Source organism: Salminus brasiliensis, chromosome 2 (genome assembly GCF_030463535.1).
Source record: "Salminus brasiliensis chromosome 2, fSalBra1.hap2, whole genome shotgun sequence".
Lineage (NCBI taxonomy): Eukaryota > Metazoa > Chordata > Actinopteri > Characiformes > Bryconidae > Salminus > Salminus brasiliensis.
In genome coordinates this window covers 25,903,773-25,923,315 of record NC_132879.1, presented here as the reverse complement: position 1 = coordinate 25,923,315, position 19,543 = coordinate 25,903,773, and the positions used below count along the sequence as shown (strand labels likewise).

At 40.4% G+C, this 19,543-nt stretch overlaps 2 protein-coding genes and 1 non-coding gene across 3 annotated transcripts; 2 read left to right on the top strand and 1 right to left on the bottom strand.

Annotated features, from left to right (window-relative positions):
- The first annotated feature begins 462 nt into the window (after positions 1 to 462).
- Positions 463 to 2,726, top strand: LOC140548829 (chymotrypsin A-like). The gene is made up of 7 exons (XM_072672003.1): positions 463 to 514; positions 966 to 1,069; positions 1,330 to 1,409; positions 1,651 to 1,729; positions 1,918 to 2,098; positions 2,223 to 2,356; positions 2,484 to 2,726. The coding sequence occupies exons 1-7, from the start codon at positions 463 to 465 to the stop codon at positions 2,643 to 2,645; spliced, it is 792 nt and encodes a 263-aa protein (XP_072528104.1). The 3' UTR covers positions 2,646 to 2,726.
- A 1,104-nt stretch (positions 2,727 to 3,830) lies between these two features.
- trnat-agu (transfer RNA threonine (anticodon AGU)) lies at positions 3,831 to 3,904 on the top strand. Its single transcript has one exon. It is a non-coding gene; the product is annotated as a tRNA-Thr (tRNA).
- Positions 3,905 to 3,967: 63 nt separating this feature from the next.
- Positions 3,968 to 18,156, bottom strand: slc7a10b (solute carrier family 7 member 10b). Its single transcript, XM_072671851.1, has 11 exons — positions 17,945 to 18,156; positions 16,027 to 16,231; positions 15,526 to 15,677; positions 12,544 to 12,669; positions 11,063 to 11,216; positions 9,740 to 9,863; positions 9,402 to 9,505; positions 8,242 to 8,338; positions 7,846 to 7,995; positions 7,367 to 7,544; positions 3,968 to 5,689 (listed from the first exon to the last, which is right to left on the bottom strand). The coding sequence occupies exons 1-11, from the start codon at positions 18,102 to 18,104 to the stop codon at positions 5,559 to 5,561; spliced, it is 1,581 nt and encodes a 526-aa protein (XP_072527952.1). The 5' UTR covers positions 18,105 to 18,156; the 3' UTR covers positions 3,968 to 5,558.
- Positions 18,157 to 19,543: the final 1,387 nt, after the last annotated feature.

Below are 19,543 nucleotides of genomic sequence, written 5' to 3'. Positions count from 1 at the left end.
CAATTAAGAATCAGGACATGTTTATTTTGTTATTTTAATTCAGCTTTTCACCAAAAGTTCAGCAAATGTCGTGGTGTGGTTTACATCGGATGACAGAACCCTGGATATTTTCATTTGATTGAAGTGGGACACTTCATTTCATTACTCTGATACTCTGATGTTCTTATACTTACATAAACATATATTTTAATGATTTACTTGCTAAAATATATCACAGCCTACAATTACTGAAGTATTTTCCACTCCTGTTCTTTTCTAAATGCTGTAAACACAGTTCTGTGATTCTTATCTGCCGTTTGGCTATTTCTGAAGTTGTGGCATGGGAATAAACTGCTCTGATATCACTGACGGAGCAGGTGTGAAGTTGGCATTCTTTTGCCATGGCTTACCAGATATGCTGAATTCAAGGCTCCAGAGGCCTTATAAAAACCTCACTCTATCTACCTACAACAGGCTGAAAACATGGCTCTTCTGTGGATTGTGTCCTGTCTTGCCTTAATTGGCACAGCGTATGGTACGTAACTTAACCTCATGTAACTTTTTATTTACCATTACTAATATTCTCTCAGCATGAAAAACTGTGGGTGTACGATGTTAGAGAACAGATAAAGAACTGTAGGTAGTGTAAAATAAATGAAAAATTAAAATCAGTTGAAAAAGGACAGAAACTACATCCACAGATACATGGCTATTTATGACAGGAAAGAAATCCTGAGATTATTTACTGAGAGAGCTGAAAGTGCTCTTTAAAAAAGTTCAGCAATGTCTTAAAACCTGCTATCTAAATGTTCCATTATTAAATATATTAAATCATTATTTAGACATAAACTGAGAAAATGGTGGCAACAAAGAGAAACCTGGAAAACTGAGCTTCAGGCCTTGAGGTCATGAGGTCACTCAGCAGTGACATTTAAGACCTACGCATTTTAAAGTACTAATCTTCCATGTTTGTATAATATGTTTAGGTTGTGGTGTCCCTGCCATTTCTCCCGTGATTACTGGATATGCCAGGATCGTGAATGGTGAGGAGGCAGTGCCCCACTCCTGGCCCTGGCAGGTGTCTCTGCAGGTGAGACTGATATCATTTTTACCGTCCCTTATTTTCTCTCGCAATCTGAACTCATTTCAACGGTTCTTGATTTCATAACTATGCTTTTGCATTCTCACATTTTATCAACACATTTATGTAATAAATACTCAGGGTTATCATTAACTGAGAGTTAATGAGAGTCATTTCTGTTAGCTCAGTGCAGCTGTTGCTGCATAAACATCTGAGGAAATAAAGAACATAATAGAGTTTGAACCTATTCTTAAAACGTATCTTTTCAGGACAGCACTGGTTTCCACTTCTGTGGTGGGTCCCTCATCAACCAGAACTGGGTGGTGACTGCTGCTCACTGTGGTGTCAGGTAAAAACAGAAATCTTAGCTCCACCCCTTTCAGCCCTTTTCTGCTCTGAAGAAACCTTACAATTCGGGGGAACAGGTCCACCTTGCATAACTGAGAGTTAACTGTATGTAAATGTAGTGTATATATAACCCACTTACTGCAGTGCATGTAAAACTATAAACCCAATGAATGCTCTGTATGTGTGCTGGTGAAAACAAAATAATTGAACTGGGAAAGTAATTCCAATATCCCCATTTGCAGAACATCCCATTTCGTGATCCTGGGAGAGCATGACCGTTCCTCTAATGCTGAGGTCATCCAGACCATGCGTGTTGGAAAGGTATATATTATGTTCAGACTCCAAGTGTTGGAAAATGGCATATTTGTCTGTAGATTCCTTGGGTAGGCTAGAATAAACATTACATAAACAACAGTTTTTTAGTTGAGGTTAATCAGACAACACATACAAGACATGAATATAACTGTGCACCCTCTCTCTCCTTCTCTCATATTCTCTCACCTAAACAGGTTATTCAGCATCCTAACTACAATTCCTACACCATCAACAATGACATCACCCTGATCAAACTGGCCTCTGCTGCCCAGCTAAACACCCGTGTGTCTCCTGTGTGTTTGCCAAACTCTAGCGACAACTACCCCGGTGGCCTGAAATGTGTCACCACTGGCTGGGGCCTGACCAGATACAATGGTAACAGATTATATGAGATTATCGAGCCAATTCTAATGTGTTTCTAGTGTGTAATTTCTAGTATTACAATCTGCTGGGTCAACTCTATTCCAACTCCAATACCAAATCTCTCTTCCTCTTTCAGCTGCAAACACTCCTCCTCGTCTGCAGCAGACCGCTCTGCCTCTGCTTACTAACTCCGACTGCCAGCGGTACTGGGGCTCCAGTGTCACAAGTGTCATGATCTGCGCCGGAGCTGCTGGAGCTTCCTCCTGCATGGTAATATAAATAAGAGTAGATAAAAGTCTGGGGTAGCAGGGTGAGATCACAAGAGAATTAACACACTAATATAACACTAAACGAAGCATAAGAGAACTAACTCCACGCATGCTTCTGACTCTCCCAGGGTGACTCTGGAGGCCCTCTGGTATGTCAGAAGAGCGGAGCCTGGAACTTGGTGGGAATTGTATCCTGGGGCAGCGGCACCTGCAGTACCTCCACGCCTGCTGCGTACGCTCGGGTCACCAGTTTCCGCTCCTGGATCGATCAGACCATCGCATCTAACTAAAGCTTTCAGAGCCTTGATGAATTGAGACCACTTTTCTGGGTTCTTTTACTTTATGAATAAAGATGGGATAATGTAAATGCACAGCTGTTCCTTTTGTGTATTTCATCTTAGCAGTGAAGCTGTTTGTTTTACACTGGCCATGGTCAGAACTGCCTCATGAAAAATGATTCTGAGAAAATAAGGAGGCCTTAAAACAGAAACACACAGACAATTTTAGTCCAGCAATGCTTTCAGTTCATGGCTTGGTTTCTAACAATCCATTTAGCTAGCTAGCTAGCAAACTTCCTGAGGTGTAATATACAGCAAAACTAACCACCTTACTACTTTATTATATAATTTAATAACTTAATAATAATTTATGCTGACTCAGGTATTTCAGGATAACACAGTTAGGGTAAAATAAAAAGCCTTGGCTTGAGATTTCAAAGCAGGACTAACATTGAAATTAACGTTTAATACACGTCTAGGTTGCTCTACAAATGACAATATCTGAACGCAGCTGTCTTGGACCTTTCTTGTTGGAGTAACGCGGCTTTCTCGGAAGTTGGTATAGTGCTGCTGGGGGACTTTTAAGGTGGCAATCGGGTTTAGTCGTAAGCAGACATGAACGACCCGAGAAAATTTTGACTTTTCTGTCGCCAAAAGAGCAGGTAGCACTTTGTTTTGGTATTACAGCAAAAACACACAGAGCTTTAGGTGAGCTGTGTGTTTATCCCATAAGGAGCATCACTAAGCGTATCCAGATTTATCTAGCCATTAGACTTGTTAAGATTCTAGACGAAAACGTATTAGTTTTTATTATTTTAGTTTTAATTAGATAGATTCATTACAGATTTTTTATATTATAGACTAGCTAACTAACTAACTATCAAAAAAAGTTATACCGAATATTTTTGCTTGACACGTCCCCAACTTGTAGCTATAGTTGGGGCTCACCTCGTAAACTCGGACTCGCTTACGTTAGCTAACGTTAGCTAGTGCTAACTAGCTAGCTAGCTAATGTAAACCGCAGCACTGTAACACAGATAAAACCAGTCAAAATCGGAACTGGCATCGTGGAGTGCACACAAAATCAACACATTTAAACATGTAAACTGAGAAGCCAAACATAATCTCACATAATGTCACTGGACCAGGTCCAAGGCTGCAGTCTTGAAGACGGGTAATTTCGCCTCGTGACGTACCGGCGCCGTGGCTTAGTTGGTTAAAGCGCCTGTCTAGTAAACAGGAGATCCTGGGTTCGAATCCCAGCGGTGCCTTTTACATTTTCACAGCATGAACCACCTCCTCCTCCACAACAGTGCAATGATCAGTCAGTAAGGCAGCGTTATTCTTACTTTATTCACTAAGCTGTAACTGTTAAACCATTCATTCCACTTACAAAAAGATGAAGGACCAGTAAACATCTAGTTGAACAATAAAGTGCCTCTTCCACCGTTTAATAAACTTTACAAATAATTTATGATCTTAAATCCCATTTCTAGCCACTGCAAATCAATATTCTCCAAGTCTGCATAGGCAAAAATGAGGAAGTTGGAAAAAAAGACTCAGAAACTCAGAAAACCAATAAAGTGCAGTGTGTCCCGTGATTTCTGTGTAAAGTTTTATAGCTCCACATGCCATATTACAAGCAAAACTATTTACAGTAAAGGGATTTGGAGCTAGCAAACTCAATATGTCCATTCATTTTGGTGTAGAGTCTGATAGCTCCACTTCCCTTTGCTTGTCTCCAGAAAAAACTATGTACAGCAAACAGATTACCGGTGGTCTTGTAAGTAGCAGTGCTGGTGGAGGAGGTGGAGAAAAGGCCATCAGCTTACGTGATAAAGCTTTCTGTGAAAGGGTGTGCACATCAGAATATATATGTATATCACATTACACTTAGACATTAATATATTATAACATTAATCATTTGTCAATGTGCAGTGTGCATGGGTTAGTGCAATTTGTTTTGTTTACACAGCTGCCCAACACTTGTGTGTAGAGGAATATGGCCATGCTATATCAAGGGAAGGTACTTAAATGCATTATTTTAAATTACACAAATTTTAGGACACATACAGTACACATAGCAACGATTAAGGGTAACCAATTAGAAGGTACAACAGTGTTTTTACCGCTTCTAAAAAAAAAACAAAAAAAAAAACTCAGTGGTTTTAAGATAAGATGTAACGTGTGCAGTTTGTGAAGTGTGCTCAGACTATGTTGAACCGATGCTGTATGTCATTTTGAATGATGATGCTGAGCTATCTTTTATTAGGTGCATCCCTGAACTCCAGACTTGTAGCTGTACTTCAAAGAGGTAACCAATGCTACAAAGGAAGCCTTTTAGCACCTCTCTCAAGTTTTTAGACTTCACTAAATAACGTATAGCAATAAATATGTTGAGCACTAGAGCTTATTTGTCATCAATTGTAATGTCTAACTTCAAGTTTTTGACCAACATGAAGCTACTGAAATGATTGGTATGACAATATTGATCTGGATATAGCCCCTTAGTTAAAGCATTAAGCTAAAGTGACCATAAATCTGAGTATTTAAGTCCAGTTATAGTGCACTTCCAAAGTATTAGTTGCAGTACACCTTCCATGGTAAGGCACAATAAAAACATAGACTGAAGCGGACATGCATGTCTTTAAATATATTAAATAGCTGATTAGAAACATTTCAACTGTTTGTTTAAGTCTATTTGAAGAGTTAACACTGTGACATTAAATTGTGTGTAACAGTACATACAAAAGAGACATTGTACAAGGCCCATGAATCAAAACATGGACGTCTGCATTTAAAAATGTACCCAAGAACCAAGTTCTAGGGCTTTAAAATAAGGGGGACCCATTTTTAGGGTCTAACCCAAAAAAAAAAAAAAAAAAAAAAAAAAAGAACAAAACAGACAAACAAAAAGTAAAAAAGTCAAACAGGTCCAGAGCCCTTGCTGGTGATGGAAGACTTGTCAGTCCATTCTGTTGGTGTTATGGTTTCAATTGGGTCAATGTGGGGGAAAACCACAAAAAACACTCTCTGACCCAGATATGTGGCCCACTCTGTAACAAAGACAACACACTTAATAATAAACACCCATACAGCTACAGTCAGTACACTACAGCACACATTCATATTCAGATTGTGATAAGAAGATATTCTGACAATAACCTGGAAATAGAGGGCTAAGCAAATATGAACAAACCTTTCAAATTTTAAGAAAGTTGTATTTTCCTTGGCACCGCTGAATAATGAGAATTATTCAAAAACTGTTGTGTCCCCTGTTCAAAACAGAGCTGTAAAAAAGGCCAATTCAAAAACTTCAGAACTGTTTCCGGACAGTCTTGACTCATATTTACACCTTCACAATTTACATCAGCCAAGCCCACTAGAAAAGCCCTTCTAGCGCTAGTCAAAGCTGGTGAAATCACATCAGGACACTGCTGTGTTGTTGATACCGGAGAGCATTTACATTTACATTTACATTTATGGCATTTAGCAGATGCTCTTATCCAGAGCAACTTACAAAGTGCTTTGCTATTTACCCAAGAAAAGCCTTAGCTAGTTCTAATAGACTAATAATTCAAAAGATACCTCTAAGCTTAGACATTGCTAAACACAATACAATAAGGCGACCATAGAACTATTCGTCCAAGTACTCTCGGAAGAGGTGGGTCTTCAGTCTGCGTTTGAAGACAGCAAGCGACTCGGCCGTTCGGACACCCAGGGGCAGCTCGTTCCACCACTTTGGTGCCAGGACAGAAAAAAGCCTGAACGCTTGTCTTCCGCGGATTTTGAGGGATGGCGGGTCGAGCCGAGCCGTACTTGAAGCTCGAAGGGCTCTTGGTGCGGATCGGCTTTTGACCATTGCCATCAAGTATGGAGGGGCTGGTCCATTCTTGGCTTTGTAGGCCAGCGTCAGGGTTTTAAATCTGATGCGGGCAGCTACAGGAAGCCAGTGGAGAGAACGCAGCAGTGGAGTGACATGGCTAAATTTAGGGACATTGAAAACGACCCATGCCGCTGCATTCTGGATGAGTTGCAGGGGCCTGATGGTGCGCAGAGGGAGACCAGCCAGAAGAGAGTTGCAGTTGTCAAGTCTGGAAGTGACGAGAGACTGAACAAGCACCTGGGTGGCCTCTCTAGAGGGGAAGGGTCGAATTCTCCGGATGTTGTACAGGAGAAATCTGCAGGACTGAGTTACGTTTGCAACATGGCTTGAGAACGATAACTGATCATCCATTACTACACCAAGGCTTCGAGCTTCTATAGAAGGAGTGACCAGTGAGTTCTCAAAGGTGATGGCAAGATCAGCACATCACCACCAGACTTCTGTAGTTATGGGAACCCCAAACCTTGGACCACAGAAATGGCGGAAAATTAAATTTGTTTAATAATGTAAATAATTCAAATTTCCTTGAAAAAAAAAAGAACAGAAAAAGCTCTTTGCGCTGCAATTGCAAAAGGCCGGAGCCTACTGGTGCCATCACCAGGCTGCCTTGTTAGACTGTTCTCTCTGTGTGACCAATAGGCTAATAATAAGGGGTCTTTATAGAAGTCCTACCAAGGGCCTGCTCTACCTCGGCTGCAGCTCAGGCTTTTGGATGCAGCTACAGTATCATTGATGCAAGGTACTTTTCTTATGAAGTACCAAAGGTTGCTATAGTACTGTACAAGTTACCTCCATTTCATGAACATGCCGTTACATGAGCATTTAAGTATTACGCTCTTTAACTTACCAATGAAGTCATAGATGCACTTTGGCTTGTCTTTCCAGTGCACTCCCAGAAAGTAGACAGGCACTCCAGTGAGCATAATGACCAAACCCACCCCACAGACCACAGGCTCCGAGTGCAGGCTGAAGCCCAGCAGTAGGGCCCAGAAAAGCAGATAACACACAGGAACCAGCAGGCTCACCTGTGGAGAGGAGAGGAGGTGAGCTAGGATGTGAGAACATGTAATCATTGCAGGGTGGAGTTTAAACCCTTCATTAATGTTGTTTTTTCTAAAAGTGTGTTCAGAAGTCCAGAGGAGGGATAATGAGTGTGCTATTGTGGTGGTATTTCTGTTTACTGCTAGATGTGAACACATCATCTGTTCCCTTTTCCCTGATGATGTTATACTGCTAGTCCTTAACCCACATTCATAGTCATGTAATACAGAGGCCTCTTCATATTATTTTACAACAGTCATGACATAGTGGTTTGTCTGATCAAACCTTGATAGGCCTGTACAGGTTTGGCTTCTTCCATCTGTAATACAGCAAGCCAGCAATGGTGACTCCATAAGAGAGGTAGTTGATGAAGGACACATAGTTTATGAGGTTGTGCGTTTCACCAATGCACATGATTACGATCGTGGCAGTGCACTGTGATATGATGGGAGAAGAAACAGGAAAAACGGAGAGACAAGAACAAGAGATGCAGGTTGATGAAGAGACAACATGCTGATTGGAAATTCTTTATTGTAATCTGTGCTATTTATATGTAACTACATCATTCATTATAGTGGTATTTGATTTACATTCAAACATATATACTTTAAGCATTACTTATACTTATACTTATACTTTAAGCATTCAAACCGATGAAAAGGTCATTGTTTACCAACTCACACAGACTAGCAGAGCCGGGATGGGGGTACAGCTTTTAAAGTGAATCATAGCCAGTAAGCTGGGCAAGTGCCCTTCTCTTGCACCAGAGAAACAAAGCCTGAAAATGCACAAAACACAATACATACCCAGAAATAAAATGAAATTGTCACAGAGTAGGAATACACCCGTAGTAGGAGTTTACTGTTGTGTCTGAAAAAAATCTGCATGCAAAGAGTTGTGTATGATTGAGACTTCTTTATAAATACTGTTTAATTTACCAGTGAATACTGTACATTCAACACATATGATCTGCTATATGCTCAAATGTTTTCAGGCACCACTTCTTATCAGTTAACTCAGTTACTTTTACATTCACTGAATGATATCATTAACTATATGTGACAATAGAAGTATTAAGACACCTGTTTATTCATTGTTTCTTCCAAAAATCAAGGATATTAAAAAAGCTTTATACTGTTTTTGTTGGACTAGTTGTCTTTACCATCCACAAAAGGTTTTTGAAGCACTGCTGTGAGGATTTGATGGCATTCATGACAGGTTGTAGGATGATCACCACCCCACCTAATCCCCATTCTCCAACTCATCTCAAAAGTATTGAATGGAGCACTATAATTCCAGAGAGCAAAGTTTCACTGCTCCACAGCTGAAAACAGAGCTTTCTTCACAAAAAAAGCACTGCACGTATCCCTCCAGGAATAATAGCGCTTCATCCAATACCCCTTTGGATGAGCAGGACTGTCTAACTAGTTATCTAACATCAGTACCGCTAATGTTCTTGTGGCTAATACAATCAAATTCTCACGGCAATGTTCCAGCATGTAGTGGGAACCCATCCCAAAAGAAGTTACTGCAACTAGGTAAGCCAGACTTGCGATAAATAACCTTTCTTTCAGAAGAAACCCTGGAGCAGGTGTGATTTTAGCCCTATAGTGCAGATGATGGAGATGACAGGGTGACAGATTATTCTAGATCACACACTCTGATCTTCCATATGGGTTTAGGTCATGAACTGGCCAAGGGCAAGTGAATGTGACACACTGAATGTCCAGAGGGGGGCACCAGAACCATGTACTACACTTATCACTAGGCTTTCTAAAGTCTATTAGTGTGCAAGTAACTCCTCACAGAGGCTGACACGGTCCTGGAAGGTTTGGTTTTACCTGGATGAGGTGAAGAGGTAGCCGTTAATTCCTCCAAAAGTGGAGAGCGCCACAGAGATTGGCATGATGGTGGAGAACATCCCAAGCAGCTTCTCTCCAAACGTCTGTTGGACATAAGTGTCAGAGTGCAGCACTACGTAATCTAAATGCTCCCCACCTGACTATTTCCAAGCTGACAACAAATGAACTGCAATAATGAGATGGGGAATATCAAAACTGGCCATGATGAAATAGTGAATAGCTTCAGAGGTTACATAAAACCACTATATCAAACCACTAGGTTTCTTCATATCCTATATATAATATCTGTATTCTAAATCCTGGAACTGAATACTTACTACAGCCACAGCATTGGAGGAAAGCAGCTCTTCTGGAGACATGGAGGAGAAGTAGGCGATGTTGGTGAGCGTGTACACAAAGGTAACCAATGGAATGGAGATGTAAATAGCACGTGGAAGATTCCTGATAAAACAACAGCTGTGTTAAAAACACTACACCACTAATTAGAAAATCAAGGCATATGTGTAGAAAGCATATGGAGAAAAATGCAGCAATTTACATATGGTCATGCATTATAACACTAGGCCTTTAAGTGCTATCACTGGCAAACTGTGCACCATCAATCTGGAATCATAGTGAAGCACAGAACCAGGTTATCAATATAGCTAAAAAAAAAAAAACTGTGGCCAAATTTGTGGTTGCCTTATTTTATTCTACTGAATGCCATACTGAAGTCATACCAATGAATGGAGGTTATAGATCAGAATGTATCTTGAAGGTTTTGGGGCAGTGGTGGAAAGGAGGTCACTTAAACTCCATGTGATGTGTGGCCATACTGGACCACACATCACACCCACTCCATGACCTACTGGTCAGACAGACTCATTCAGCGCTGCTGTAGCAAGGATCGGTAAAGGAGATTCCCACTGTACAACACCTCATCACTGTGCTGGGACATTAATCTATATTGAGCCCTATGCATTTCATATTGCACATTGCATTACTATTGCCATTACTGAATACCGAATAACTGTTTACAGAGCACAGTCACTCAGTTGTTAGTATTATAATGGATACTTACTGGTATGACAATACTGCACGTTACACGTTAACTGCTTTGTTATATTCTTATATCTTCCCTCTGTTTATGTATTTGTACATAAATGGAAAGCTACTTTGCTTTGCTCTTGTTTGCTTTTTACTGTACTTCTGTGCTGCTGTAATACCTGACCATCCATCCATTCATCCATCCATGGTATCTTTGAATTTGTAGCCTATTCAAACTCGCTAAAGGTTATCCTTGGGTAAATAGCAAAGCACTTTTGTAATTCGCCCTGGTTAAGAGCGTCTGCCAAATGTAAATGTAAGGGTATTCTCTCACAGATCTGCAGGGCCACAGTCCATCACAGCTCTGCTTTTCCTCCTCTAAAACACCTACTAAACCTTGCAATTAACAGACACCGGGCGTGTCTGAGAAGGGTAAACCAACATGTGTTGGGGTGCAGCCCTCCAAGACTGAAAGTGAATACTGCTGTCAGATAGCTGCAACTGAGAATTATGAAAATGAGAATGGTGGGAATGGGCAAAATAGAAAACAATCTTCAGATTTCAGTGTCAATGATACAAAGCAAACAATCCATGAGTATAAAGTTCATGCTCACCTCCTAGGATCCACCACCTCCTCTGTGACATAATTGAGAAAGTTCCAGCCACTGAAGGCAAAGGAGGCTTGAAGAAAAGCCAAAGCAATCTGCCCCACCGTTGGAGTCTTATAGAAGTCAAATGCTATTTGTGGAGTAAGGCCCTCGTAGTTACCTGAGGAAAATGAAAGCAGGAAAAATCGGAAAGTATTCGAAGAAGTACACAAAGCATATCACATCAGCACTGTTATGGGATTGGCCTGTTTGGCTGCCAATTGAAGTGGGTTTTATTGATGATATGACTACTCATAAAAATAGCAGGATGAATTCTAAAGTGTATGGTTCTTCACAGTATAGATGGATAAAATCCAAGAGAATGTTTTTAAATGGCAGTCAGGCACTTGACCACTTTTTGTATACTCAATATGTTTACCTTGAGGTCTACCTCTATTACCACTACCACTATATTTTATCTATATAAAGTTACTTTTTTGGCAACTTAACTGGTACCTGACTAGACCATAATGACTTGACATGACACAAAATCAGCGTTTAAATTGCAAAAAACAATTTCATGGGTTATGGTGGGTTTAGAAAACTAAGTGGAGGCAGGGGTGCTCCTAAAATATCACAGGCAACCTGGTGTGTAAATCTTAGATGAGAGTTGAATTAAAATTTATACAGCTGGTGACATAAGTATTAAATACATCATTAATTTCTAATATATCTAATATATTTCTAAAGGTGCTATTGACATGACAATCTCACAGTATGTTAGAATCAACCCATCCAATCTACACATGCGAAGAAATCAAACCATAGATGTCCATAAATTAAGTTCTGTGTAATAATGAGAACTGGCACAGGGTGACGAGGGTGGACGTTTCAGCAAGACAACGATCCCATACACACAACCAAGGAAACTCTCAACTGGTTTCAGAGAAAGAAAATACAACTGCTAGAATGCCTCAGCCAATCACCTGACCTGAATCCAACTGCAAATCTATGGAAGGAACTAAAGCTCAGACTAGAACCTTCATAGAAGGAGCCCACAGACCCTTCAGGATTTGAGGAGTGTGTGTGGAAGAATGGGCCAAAATCACACCTGAGCAATGCATGCGACTAGTTTCTCCGTACAGGAGGAGTCTTTATGCTGTCATCACCAACAAAGGCTTTTGTGTTACTGAACTTTTTCCCTGTGTCATTTCCCATTATTTCACATAACTTAATCTATGGTTTAATATTTGCACGTGTGGATTGAATGTGTTGTTACCGACATCTGGTGAGATTTTCATGTCAGTAGCATCCTTAGAAATATATTTACCTAGAAAAGTGGTGATGTGTTCATTATTTATTTCACCTTTTGTACATAGAAGAATGAATCCAAACATACACATGGGATATATATTTTTTCCATTTTACAGGGAAAATACATTAGCATTCTCTTACAAGTAAGTCTAAGTTGAACCTTATTCCCATCATCAAGTTAAAGATGAACTCACCTTTATAAATCTGCAGCAGTCCCACAACTATGATGAGGCCCAGAGCCATCAGCTTCCCTACAGTGAAGATATCCTGGATACGAGTGGCAAGACGCACACTGAAGCAGTTTACCCATGTCAGAAATACTACAAATAGAGTGACACACACACACACACATATATATAATAAATCAGAATCAGGCTAAATTTATAAGCCAAATAATTAAACACTGAATAGTGAAGACGCTGACTATGTCTTTAATAGAAAATGTGGGTGGCCAAGTTTGGCTGCTAAGTGCTCTCCCAGCTAGAGTTTGTCCTATGATGCCAAGGCACATTAGGAGAAACGTGATTAGGGGGGCCTTTAGGATTGACTGGTGTGGGATCGATGTGTATAACACAATTAATGTGGATTTACTGGAACATTGGAATGTGGGAATGCTGAGGAAAAGTGGAGTGAATAGTAATTCTGTCAGCCTATTCATCACTGTCACTTCCTTGCGCTCTTTTTCTTCCACATTCTCTAATTCCTTCTGTGAAAAATAAGGCTGTTCCTCTTAACCCCCACTAACAAACTGCCTCCAGTTGTAACAGAACAAAAACAGTGAGTGACGAACAGATCTGTGAAAGGATGGAGCGCCTCTCTCTTTTTCAGGATTCTTCTGTCCCTAAACAAGAGTGAATAATAAGAGCTAATGCAGTAATTGCGCACTGTGGGCCCAGTCGTCCCTTTCACTGCACAGTCAAGTGCTGCGGGCCTGCAGCTCAGTGCCCCCTGTGAGTGGCCTAGTCAAGATTCAGAGTTCTTTGCAAGTTTGCATGTCAGTGCCACTTTTTCTCTCTTGTTGTTGTAATGCTGTAAAGACTGTCCTCAATTTTCACATTTTTGAGCTCCAAATGCAGTGGTGTTGTTTCATTGAGGGGGTGCTACTGTAACTGTGGGAATACACAGCTGCTGACTGGGCAATTAGGCAAGCTGGCATGTCTAAAGAACACGGAGCCAAATAACGTTTACTCTTTACTGCTATGCAGTTTCTTAGGCTGGATTAATGGGCCGGACCCATTAGCACCTGACATGCTCCTCAGTGTCTTTGTTTGCTACAATATGGAACAAATAAGACAACAGTCCTGTGGCACTAAATCAACATAAGAAGATGAATGCTCCAAGACGTAAGCTTGTGAAGATTCCTGTAAGTGCGTATACAAGGTATAAATTACTGGAATTCCCTTCAAGCTACCAGGTAAGACTCAAAATTCTCTAAAGAAACTGATTGCATACAATAATTTCTTCCATAATTAAAAGAGGCCTTTTTCCTATTTTACTCCAGAATAACATATTTATAAATGAACTTTAGGATATATGAGGGGCCTTATTTTATCATTCATCAAACATTATTTTGGCATTTGGGGTGCAGCATTTGCAAACAGATGATGTCAATGTGTGGTATATAGATATCATTTACCAAATTTTGCAGAATCACCAAAAAGTGCACTAAGTTAAGATGGCAACATGTAAATGCTCTTTTCACCAGCCCCTGTACTTGTGATCTTTCTGTGCTACTCCTCATACTTTTTCTACAGCAGTCTGACACAACATACATATTTAACTATGACTCTCAATTTAACTTCCCATTACATAAGACAGCACCCTCTCTGCCAAAACCTCTTCCACTCCAACACAAATATACAGTTGCACGTGAAAGTCTGGACACCCATGGTCTACATTTCTGTTACTGTCAATAGCTTGGTTAGTAAACGATGACCTGATTTCCAAAAGACACCCCATTTCTTAAATATGGTAGTCAATATTATATATTTTTTTATTTCCATTTTTATTTTAACAGTTTTAAAATGACAAAAACAGTCTAAAGGTTAAGACACTCTGCATAGTCAGTACTCAGTAGCATCCCCTTTGGTAAGTGCTGTATCAGATTGTAAATGCTTTTTATTGCCAGCCAAGAGTCTTTCAATTCACAAATAACATCCTCAATTGTTTGAAGGATTTTCATTATTTCATTTTTGCAAAAGATTTTAGGTTCTGTTACATTATTGGACCCTCTTAGAGACACTGCTCTTTTGTGGTCTATCCATAAAAGTTGATGATGTTTAGGTGCAAAACCTTCAGCCTGCAGCTCTTAAAGTAGTCCACTGTGGATTTTGAGGTGTAACTAGGATTATTAGTCTGCTTTAGAAGCTCTCTTTTCTCTTTTCATTTTCAGCTTTTTAAAAGATGTGTTAAAAAGATTAGGTATTTAATTGAATCCTTTTTTCTGTTCCAGTGTAATGTTTCCTGTGCCACTTCACCAAAGCATGATCAAGCCACTCCCATGCTTAACAGTTGGAAAATGCTCTTTCCATGACATTCTTTCCACTTTTTTCTTGAAACAAACCTTTGCTTATGGTGGAGAAAAGTTCTATTTTATCTTCACCAGTCTGCTGGTCCACATGCATTAGGCTTGTTCAGATGTTCTATTGAAAACGTCTGCTGAAGTTTGTGGTCAGGACGCAGGAAAGGTTTTGTTTGGATGGCTCTTCCATGAAGGTCATATTTGCAACAACAACAATGTTTGAGGAGTTTATAAAGCTTTCAAATTAGCATCACCTGGCCTTTCCTACTAATGATTGTAAACAAGCTATAGAGTTATCCGAGAGCTCAAATCTCTTTTCCTTTTTCACTCTAAGATTGTACAAAAATAAAAATAATAATAAAAATAATCCACTATCTTGATTAAACTTATATTTATTTATTTTTCTTTACCTATGTATTCACCTGCTATTTGGTACAGTATCAGTACAGTATACAGGTCTACAGTAACAGAAATGTTGAAAACTTGCATGCCACTGTTCACCCACATTATATTCTGATCCTCAGTCTAAAGATGTAAGGATACAGAGACAGGAATGGGAATGCTAAAGTCAACAAAGAAGATGAGTGCACTGGGAAAGGTATGTACAAGGTGAACCATTAGTCTGGCTGTGGGCATAGTAAGCAATAGTACTCACTAATGCAGGTAGCGGAGAGCATTCGTGTGGCCATATAGGGAGGGACACAGTTAGGAAACGCAGGCTGCAGGACATAGTTGGAGAAGGTGAGAGCTATGACGGCCAGAGTGGTGGGGTACATGATCAGCACAGCACTCCATAACAGGAGGAACCTGGAGAGGGGAAAGTGGAATAAAAGGCTATAAAATGTAATTAGCATAGGGTAAGTTAGAGTAAGTGCTTGATTGGCACAGTATCACAGACAAAGGCATGGACTAATTTTTATTGAACATTATCAATACAATTCAAATTTGATTTATTATGGCTTTTCATGTCTTTGTATTGCCGTAACTTACTCTCGTACATAATCTCAAGCATGTCATTGAGTTTTCACAGTTCAGTGCAAAGGATCATATGAATCTTGCTGATCTGTGCTGATCTGTATTTAAGAATTAGGAGCAGGATCTGAAAGGCGATAATAAACCTACCTCAGTACATTTGAAAATGTGAAAATACACTCACCCCACAAGGCCTCCAAAAATCTCTGTAACATATGAGTAGTCCCCCCCAGATTTGGGGATGGTGACACCAAGCTCAGCATAGCAGAGAGAGCCCAGGGCAGCTATGCCCCCTCCTAACACCCACACCACCAGTGCCAAGCCAACAGAACCTGAGTGCTCCAGAACCCCTTTAGGAGAGATGAAGATTCCTGAACCAATGATATTACCTGAAAAACAACAACAACAACAACAAAAAGCATTAGGAACATAGGGATTCTTACTGCCATGATGACACCTTCCATTGAGCCAGAAAGTATATTTTGCTGCTGGCCGTTTTTAGTTTTTCTCCATGGTCTGAACCCTGTAGCTGCTCTGTACACTATGGGAATATTTCTGGAACCGTAGAACAATATAAATGCTCTGAATTGGAATAAACTCATATTTTACATTGACTATTATTATAAAATTTTTAAATTTCTTTCTTGCCCTGTAAAGTCACAATTTCTGACATACATGTTTTTCATTGGACAGCAATGAGTTTAATAATATATATTTATTTAATATCACATAAATTCTATCAGATATGCTTTATGAGTAGGCTTGCACAATGCTAATGATTACAACTGCTTTTTAAAATTGTGTATTTATTAAACACCACATGAGCAGAATGTGCATTTGTATATTATCTTAATTTACAATGCAAATCCGTGTAGATGTAATCCCAGTTTTTTATTTTTTATTTTTAGAAATGTGCATTCATTGGCATAAGCAAATATATACATAAAAATATCAGTAATATTAGGAAAGTGGTAACAAAGGAATGATGAAAACAATGACAAATATAAATAACCATTATAACCTCTGGTGTAAATTCTTGCTTAAATGGCAAGTTTGTATTTTTCTCGTCTCCTTTAATAACACACTGACAGAGACATGAAATGTATGGAATACGTTTGTTCCTTGTTGTTGGTTTAGGCTGGTTGGAAGGCTGCCCTAACTGGACCTCCTCCCATCCCAAACCTGTATGTAAGTTGCAAAGGCTAGAAATACACACACAGAGGTTAACACCAAGCAGCATCTCTCACACAAGACCCTGCAAATGGGAGTGAATCTCTTCATGCTTGCCTCCCTGGCAGCCAAGTGGCACACAACGAGATTACATAAGAGCAGGAATAAATCATTTACTCCACTGTGTCGACAGCCCGGGCTGCCACAAGGAGCAGATCCCACAGTAACCTACACATCATAGAAGTTCACATTTTGCCGATTAGTGAATGTACATGATCCACTGATCATATTCAGTTTCATATTCATCTTCCAAAAAAAAAGAAAAAAAAAAAAAGAAAAAAAAGAAAAGAAAAGTCAGGAATGAAGATCACCCTGTGCTGTTCTCAGTGTCCCATCAAGCAGGTAGAAACTTTGTTTCTCTGTTTGTGGTCAACTTTTAGGATTGTTAAAGAGCAACAGTAGCTGTAAAGGAGTCCAGCTTGCCTCCAAAATCTCCCTTAACACCTTAACCTCTTGTGCTCCATGAAACCACCATGATGATGAGAGGGGTTCCAGACTTGCATTTCTTCCTCGTATAATTTAGAAATAACTGAGGTGGTTTGCACTGTAATCTGAATTAAGGAGACTAATATGCTAATATGCTCAACAGATTACATATAAGTGCAGTAATACAGCAGTGCTTTTGGCCAGTGTGCCTTTATAGCTGTGGCCTAGTTGAAAACTGCCTTCTTTAAAATTTTATAAAGTTAGAAAAGTCTCCCAGCAAGTGAACATCAACTGACTGGACAAGCAGAAGCTCTACTCTACAGAACTTTTATCTTACATCTCATTCCTAGATGTAACAGAGATATCCAATAGCACAAATAGATCAAGTTTTCTGCCAAAGAAACTTTTTTATATTCTTTTCATTGCTACTTCAGTAAACAACCTACCTATAATAATAGTGCAGGCGCTCAGCAGTCCGATCTCTTTTTTGAGGGTCACTCTCTCTGACACAGCGTCCTCCTTTACCTTCCCGTCTTTCATGGTGCTCCTCGGAGCCTGTGGCTCTTGCCTGGCGCGGACGCCTCTTTTCCGCTCCGCTCCATCCATTTCAGTAGTCCGTAAGTAAAGCAGCCCCGGGGTCTCTCCCCTCAAACCCTTCACAGCATTCAGGCACGGTGAAAGGGACGCGCATGCGCAGCCTCCACCGCTGCCCAGGACTGAATGCTAACTACCGCTCGACTGCTCTGTTGAGGACATGGCGTGTGATTGATTCAGCGACGAGTAGTTTGGGTTTAAAGGTTCACGTCCTGCCCGACTGACTCTTTTTTTTTTTTAGACTTTTAGGTTGTAGCTCGTCTTGTTGGATCATCTGCAGGTACCTGCACTTTGTTGGCCTATAGTGGCGATTCTCATGTCAGGTGTTCGTGCAGCCAGGGGTCAAAACCAGCTTGACTAAAACTCCAGCCCCTTCCTGCTGCTTCCAAAGCTGGGGTCCCCAGTCACCACACTTGGCACATTTTGTTCTTTCGTCCATCTAGCATACATTCATGGTCCGACTCACAAAGTTCCTCATGTGCTAGTTGAAAAGTTGGCTTACTTTATAGTGGCTTACTTAAAAGTGGGGATCCCCCAATTATAGTAATAATTGGGGGTTGGGGGAACTGTATGTGTACTTTTTCATTAAAGGTCTTTTTAGACATCATACGATATGAACCAGTGGGTTATTTGACATCAATTGCAATAGGGTGAGGTAAGGGTGGCATCTCCTCGCATCCCTCTTTAAATCATACTCTTGTTAAAGTAGCGAGAGCACAAACACCTGTCAAGGTCACAGTCTCCAGGACTGGCTTTGGGCACCCCTAAGTCTGAGGTTTCCTCAGTGTTAGGTTGATGCACTCCTGTGAAGATGCTCGTGATGGGGCACCACACAGAGGAGGCAAGAAAAAGCCAACAGGGAAGTGTGAAGAGATCCCAGGAGCACTGAGACATGCGTTTTCCAATAGAGAGGCTTCCTCACACCCTTATTCACCCTGAAAGGATCCCTGGCGTGGAATTTAGGAAGTCAAGTCGTGAATTTGTGCTGCGGCTTTTCCCTGGCTAACAACACTGGTCGCACAATAAAGGGCCCAGGATTCAGCTGATCCCCGCCAGTGAGCCTGTTAAAAGGGGGGCTGCTTTGTAAGCCGGCAGGAAGGCCACAACACTGCCAGCAGTGTGCGGCACTTAAAGGGAGAAGTCGAGCAGAAAACCAATACATCACAAGAGCCACCGAGGAAACAGGGAGAGAAATTGAGGGAAAGACAGATTGCTCAATGAGGGAGTAATTGAGAGAGTGAGAACATACTCACCAAATGCCTTCAGAATCAGATAGACCCTGAAGCCATCTGAAGTGCCCTTGAAGCTGATAGAATAAGTGTCTATTTTGGGCTAAATAATGCTACATTGTAGTAATACTGAAACCTGGGCAGCACTGGCTTGCAAATTTCACAGTTGCCTTTCCATGGATAACCGATTCAGTATGACGATGACACTACAAAAACTGGAAA